At 42.8% G+C, this 6,759-nt stretch overlaps 1 protein-coding gene across 1 annotated transcript; it reads left to right on the forward strand.

The window, feature by feature from the left end:
• Nucleotides 1-5,375, forward strand: LOC123079741 (protein HESO1). The gene is made up of 9 exons (XM_044502537.1): nucleotides 1-137; nucleotides 1,070-1,229; nucleotides 1,881-2,042; nucleotides 2,399-2,577; nucleotides 2,655-2,750; nucleotides 2,843-2,912; nucleotides 2,992-3,122; nucleotides 3,890-3,997; nucleotides 4,089-5,375. The coding sequence occupies exons 2-9, from the start codon at nucleotides 1,079-1,081 to the stop codon at nucleotides 5,166-5,168; spliced, it is 1,977 nt and encodes a 658-aa protein (XP_044358472.1). The 5' UTR covers nucleotides 1-137; nucleotides 1,070-1,078; the 3' UTR covers nucleotides 5,169-5,375.
• The last annotated feature ends 1,384 nt before the right edge of the window (nucleotides 5,376-6,759 follow it).

Genomic DNA, 6,759 nt, shown 5'->3' on the forward strand with positions numbered 1-6,759 from the left:
CCATGGTCTCCTCCCCCTCTCGCCCCTCGTCGACCTGCCCCCCTTGACCCGACCCGACGACGCGACTTCACCGCACGCGGCGGCCGCCGACTTCGCGCTCCCGCGGAAACTCAGATCCATCCCCTGTTTTTCTCCAGGTAAAAATCCCCTCGCCATTTCGCGTCGGCTAGTCCGTACGGCCCCCCGGCATGAAATTTTGGGATAGGGTGTCTGTCGATTGTGGGGGTTTCGCTGGCCATCGCGGCAGGGCCCGTTTGCTTCGAGGGCTGATACTCGATGCATGGATGCACGCCATGTCAGTGCTTTGCTTTCTAGCTTGACACTGGTGCATCCGCCAAATTAAGCTACTTTAACACTCGTGGTGCTATATGTGGTGAATTGCCGAAGTTGTACTCGGGTTTTGCCTTTGCGTGGATGTGCATATGCTGCAGTATTCAGAAAATTTGATGAAAAATTCGCGTTTGAGGCGACAATCACTCGCGGCATGGGAGCTTTTTCTGTGGATTGTTTGCCATGTTGGGTGCTAATGGTAGGTACGGTAAACACAAACATGATAGGACATGCACAAAAAGGTTCCATCCGTTGACTTGGGCAGTGATGCTTCCCCTCATGCCATAGTTGAATATGGTAGGAGATTTTCAAAGTACCCCACTCCTCCGAGTTGCATTGAGGGTATTCCACTCCATGTGCCTCGTTTACATCAAGATCCTAGGGGAGTCACATATACTCAAAATCCCCATTACGTTAAAACTTGGTAGCGCTGCCTCTAAATCCACTGTCTTCCCATTATGAAGAATCTAGGTTTTAGTTTGTGGTCTCCATAAATTTTCTACTTTTAGAGAGTTGCGGATACATTTGGTTCTCTCAGAGAATGCAGTGCTCCACTAAGTTCTTTTTTTTGTTATGGTTCTTTAAAACATGCCTCGTACATTCTGTCCTGGAAAATTTTGTATGAAAGAAAACTAGCGCAATCATTGTACTTGTAACTAGTGTTTAGCGGTGCTAATTGACACTCATATTACTTCTCCCTGTCTTTCTTGCTTGATCTTATGTTTCTTCCTGGCTTCAGTATTTCAGCATGATTGAACTTGTCCCCAACAACGATGTGCTGGAGAAGTGTATTAAAGACATCCTCTCTCAAATAAAACCGGCAGAGGATGATCTGAACAGAAGACTATCTGCAATTAAGGAGCTGGAAGTTTCCATGCAACCAGTTGCAGTCTTGAAAGGTAACTTACTCCTTTGGCTACCATGGGAGCCATATCCATCATTTGAAAATGAGCCTGATATTGACAGTGAAGTTTGTGCTGCACTCTGCACAACTGAAGGGAAAGCCTTTTCCTTTGTCCATGGACTTATGATATAAATTTCTGAAACACAGTATTTGTAATCCGTTACAGGACGTCTACAAAGTTGAATATATCCTCAAAAGGTTTTCCAGAAAGTCTATTGTATTCCTAAAGAACCCTAGAGTAGTTTGTGTTTGAGAACAAAGAACCAAAGACGATAGATGAGAAGCGGTAATCTAGTCGCCTGTGAATGCACTTCATTTGGAGACTAAGTATTGGAACGGTGACTCATTGACAGGTCCAGGTGTCTGCCATTGTGTAACTAGTGACCTATGGCCGCAGTACAGTTTTTACCTAGTATTGGAAAAAGTCATATGGCAATATGTGATTTGCTAGGTTATGAGCTGCTCAAATGACACACAATAATCTTTACCAGAGGATACACATTTATTTCTTGTCATAGACTTAATTAACCAACATACAGGTCAAGAAATTTGAAATTTCTATAATGATGACAAGTGAAAGGTGTTTGAAGTTTTTCATGATACAGTTCAAATGTTGCTTTACCTGATTTTCTCACTTTCCTTACAGGTGCTGCTGCAAAACCTTTTGGATCCTTTCTATCAAATCTATACTCAAAATCAGGAGATTTGGATATATCAGTTCAGCTCATGAATAGCTCAAACCTTCCTATAAACAAGAAAAAGAAGATAAGTATCTTGAAAGCAGTAAGGACAGCTTTGCAAAAGGGAGGTAATTCTATCTATTCTACAGTACATAAGCATACATAATTCGTTGCCTGATCACTCTATCCTGCGAATAGCGTTAACCAGAATGATGAATTTCTAGTGTCGACCTGTGAATACTCATAGCTTTTGTGGTAAAACAGTCATAATATGTTTGTGTGCACCAAGGAGTTCAAAATCATGTGAGGGAGCATCATTCTAACTTATGTGTTGGCTGTGATTTTTTCAAGAATTTCATTATTGTTCTGTGGTTAGTGAATTTATTGTGGCACTTTGTTTTTTTGCCCCTGTAATGGTTTTTAGCACTCCATGCCTACTGAACATCTCATTTAAATTTGGTTGTGCTCCTTTTATTGTATTTAGGTGTTTATGGATATATGGAGTTCATTCCTCAAGCAAGAGTCCCAGTTCTTCAGTACGTGAGCAACCGCTTTGGCATTTCCTGCGATTTATCTGTTGATAACTACCCTGGTCGAATTAAATCCAAGATCTTCTACTGGATCAGTACTTTGGATGAGCGCTTTGGTGATATGGTTTTATTGGTAAGCTCCGAAGTGATAGTCCTTTGCTGATGGGTTTTTCTAGTAAACCCAAGGCTCAGCATCAAGTTTCCTTGCAGATCAAGGAGTGGGCAAAAGCTCAAAACATTAATGATCCAAAAAGTGGGACCCTGAACTCCTATTCGCTTTGCCTACTTGTTCTCTTCCATTTTCAGGTAATACTTCTTACTTTGGAAGTTATGTCCAATTATCTTGTTTATCGTTTCAATAGTATCTTTTGCTTACCTTTCTGATGCTATATTTTGAGACATGTGAGCCGGCAATCCTACCACCTTTGGAGGACATTTATGAAGGGAATATCACAGAAGATTTTGCAGGTTCAGTGAACTCATATTTTCTCTGATGGTTGTCTAGCGTACTAGTTCCTGGTAACTTACTCATTACAGTCACATGTAGACATGACGCTTTATAATGAGGAACATCTTGATGAGGTTTGTGCTGCAAATATAGCAAAATTTCAAAGCCAGAACAAGGAACAAAGAAATGAAAGCTCTCTTTGTCATCTCCTTGAAACCTTTTTTCACAAGGTAACTGAGCATTGTGTCCTCACTATCTTCGCTAAGCCAACCATCTCTCTGACTATCTTAATTGTACTCTTATCATTTGTAGTTAACATCTTCATAAAACAGGCTACTTGTGTTTTCAGGAAATTTCCTTTTGTCTTGGTTACGGTCATTTAATTTCCTGGTACACTTTTAGGCCATATTTTAATTAGTTGAGTTTCCCATTCCCTGATTTTGAAATGCACCTTCCATTTTGTTGATACTTCAACTAATTGATAGGATCCTTCAGGACAGTGATAGCAGAAATATTTCACTAGAATTTGTCATACAACTTACAAGGCGGCTAAATGCTAATTGATTTGATAGGATATTTCAGAGCAATAATAGCATAAATATTTTACTAGAATTTGTTAAACTCCATATAACTAGTTATATTCCACAGGACAGTGTCACACAGCATCAGCTAGTTGCAAACTGTCCCATCATTGTTTATTTTGCTGGGGTTACATTCCCAATAAAGCAAACTATCTTCTTTGCAGTTCGCTAAATATGCTAATCCCTTGGTTTCATGGATTAGTTCATGTTGTTAGCTTAAGTTTTTGCCAACGAAAGCATGTTTAACATTTATCCGCGATTGCTCATTTGCTGGATGAGTATGTGCAATGGAATTTGGTATGGATAAATATTTGATACCAAAAGGACACAACCATTCTCATGTCAAAAGGCATTCTGCATTTCCTCATTTTTACCTCAAGAAACAAGCCTAACTTGTGATCTTATATTGTTTGCAGTTTTGTCACATTGACTCCCTTTCGAGTGATGTGATATCTACATACACGGGTCAGTTTAAGAAGATTCAGGACATTCCAATTCGGAGGAAGAAACCCTATAGCTTGTTTGTAAGACCAGTATCCTGTGCATTTTGCTGCTGATATAATGGAGAATTTACCCTACATACTGACATGACATCTGTTCGTTACTCTTGTTTAGGTCGAAGATCCAGTTGAGAGGCCTGATAATGCTGCTAGAGCGGTTGGTGAGAGGGGGCTCCTCCTAATTGCTAGTGCCTTCAGTGATGCTAAGAACAAGTTAGCTTCCCTCGAGCATACTGACCGGAACGACTTACTGGCAATGTTGTCCACACCTGGTGTTTGCTCAAAACTTGGCGGAAGAGTCATCGCTAACAATTATACAAATACTCCGCAAAGGACTCGACAGCATCTAATCAACGTGGGAGCTAAGGTATCTAATAATCAACGTCGCCCCAGAGCCAAAGGATTTACAGGAAGCAGACCAGTCAAGAATCCTACTCAGGCAAACACTGTCCAGAATCCCACTCAGGTAAACACTGTCCAAAATCCTACTCAGGTGAGCACTGATACTGCAGGGCGCCAAACGCCAGGACACTACCGAAATCATGACCCTCCTCAGGTTTATGCTAACGCCGCAGTTCATCAGCCATCAAGACAGCCAGGGCTATACACAAACCATTATCCCCCATCGGCATATACTCCGGGCCGCCAAACAACAGGATCATACCCGAGTCAGAGCCATCCACAGGCGCACACTAAATGGGGCCCGACAGGGGTACCATACGAGAGTCATAATCATCAACCGGCGTATACCCCAGTGTACCAAGGAGCAAGGCCGTATTACTATCCGAGTCAACAGCAGCTTCATACAAGCGGGTTCCAAACACCAGGATCATACCAGTACGAGTATCAGAGTCAGTCGCCTGTTCATACAGGCGGGATCCAAAGGCCAGGACCATACAACTATCATAGTCAACCGCAGGGTCATACAACTGGGGTCCACACGCCAGGACAATACCAGAATGGATATTACAATCAGCCGGCATATACTGCAGGCCAAGGATCACACCAGAACTGGCGGGGGGCGCAATACACACCCGACCATCAGACTAATAGGTACAATAGGAATGGGGTGGCTACAAGGCACGAGCCTGTTGCTGGAGGGCTCCAGAATGGACCGGCACGGGCACGGGACTCGCGGTCGCAAGCCTCCTCAGGCCGTACGGAATGGCGAGGAAGCAGCCAACATCAGACCTGACCGGAACTGTTAGTCACAGCAAAGATAGCAATTTGCTGTTTCCCTTGGCTGACAAAATGTATCAGTTTCGATTTCATGATGTATGTCATCCTTCATACTTCAGTTCGTCGTGGAGGAAACGTAATGATTTCCACTAAAAAGATTTTGTGCAGAATGTTTCGGTGGTGTAATGTCACTTGAGATGCCAAACCTTACGTTTCCCTCTTCCCTGATGGTAACTAGAGCGTTGTTGCCTTTATCCACTGAACTTTGCTGCACATGTATTCCCCTTGTGCTGCATCTTCTCTTTTAGAGCAGTGACTAGGGGTTTCCAGTGATTAGTGTACCCGTAAATGCAATTTTCTAAGAAAAATGCTACTACATATCACTGCTTTTGCCTTGAGCATTTTGCCCTCGGTCCTCCTTCCCTCGACTATTGTACTGAGCGTACGTTCTTTTGGGTGGTACGTGATGGTCATGACCAAGGAGCAATGAAAGAGAGGAGAAATAGATCAAAAGGAAAATGGGGCAGTCTTTGCCTCTCTTTTTGCGGAAAAAACTTCCGATCATGGCAGTATAAGAACACGAGAAGTAGCAAAATCCATGTCCGTAGACCATCTAGCGACGACTACAACCATTAGAACAAGCTGAAGGCGCGTCACTGTCATCGCCCCTTTCTCTGGAGCTGAGCAAACCTTATTGCAGTAGACAGTAAAGAAATCATTGTGCTAAAATCCTAAAGGACCAACACACTCGAACAACAACGCTGCCAATGAAAAGAAGCACAAGGATCCAACCTATAGACATACGAACATAGCCGGGTGAAGGTTGAATCCGCACAGATCCACCGAAGACAAACATCGATTGAATTCCACAAGATCCGCCAGAGACACACCTCCACACGCACTTTGACGATGCGAAACACACCGCAAGGATAGGGGCTAGGCAGTACGAACCTTATTTCATCTTCCGGGAGCCACGGCCACCTCACCTTCCTAAGTAGGATACAAACCATAAACAGATTAAAAAAAACACCAAAAACGAAGCATAAACCCTCTCACCGGCAAGGGTCAGGATTCACCGTGCCTCCTTGGCCCTAAGGCCACAGGAGACGAGACAGATCAACGACAACGTCAACGAGAGGCGAAAAAACCCTAAACGGCTGGGAGTCTTTCTTTCTTTCTTTCTTTCTTTCTTTCTTGAGAAGGGGTAGTGCTTGGTACACCGTACACAGGTGTATGCCCGAGCACTACCCTTTCACTATTTTGTTTTTGAAGAGTTGACGGGAAGAAAAAAGGTATGCATGGGATCAAATTTCACGAAAACTGGATACAAAGTTATGAATATCATTTGATTATCATATTATCTTTAGCTCATGTTTTTTTAGGGAAAGCCATCATGGCGGTTTATATTTCATGTGAAAAGAGTGATACAACGTTTGTTAACGCATCAACTAAGAATCCCGGAGGTTCAGATTTCCAAACAATGGTTTGCTCCACCTCCGAGTTACTAGCCACTATAGCTGCGTCATATTGGCCTCCTTAGGACAATGAGTAAAATCTATGGAAATAAAATTACTAGCTAGAAAAGAACATTCTTCATAAATCGGCCC

The sequence above is a fragment of the Triticum aestivum genome, chromosome 3D (genome assembly GCF_018294505.1).
Source record: "Triticum aestivum cultivar Chinese Spring chromosome 3D, IWGSC CS RefSeq v2.1, whole genome shotgun sequence".
NCBI classification, from domain to species: domain Eukaryota; kingdom Viridiplantae; phylum Streptophyta; class Magnoliopsida; order Poales; family Poaceae; genus Triticum; species Triticum aestivum.

Coding starts and splice junctions, on each gene's coding strand:
- LOC123079741 (XM_044502537.1), top strand. CDS start 1,079: ATGATTGAACTTGTCCCCAACAACGATGTGCTGGAGAAGTGTATTAAA. Junction 1,230..1,880: donor ACCAGTTGCAGTCTTGAAAG/GTAACTTACTCC, acceptor CTTTCCTTACAG/GTGCTGCTGCAAAACCTTTT. Junction 2,913..2,991: donor TATCACAGAAGATTTTGCAG/GTTCAGTGAACT, acceptor AGTCACATGTAG/ACATGACGCTTTATAATGAG.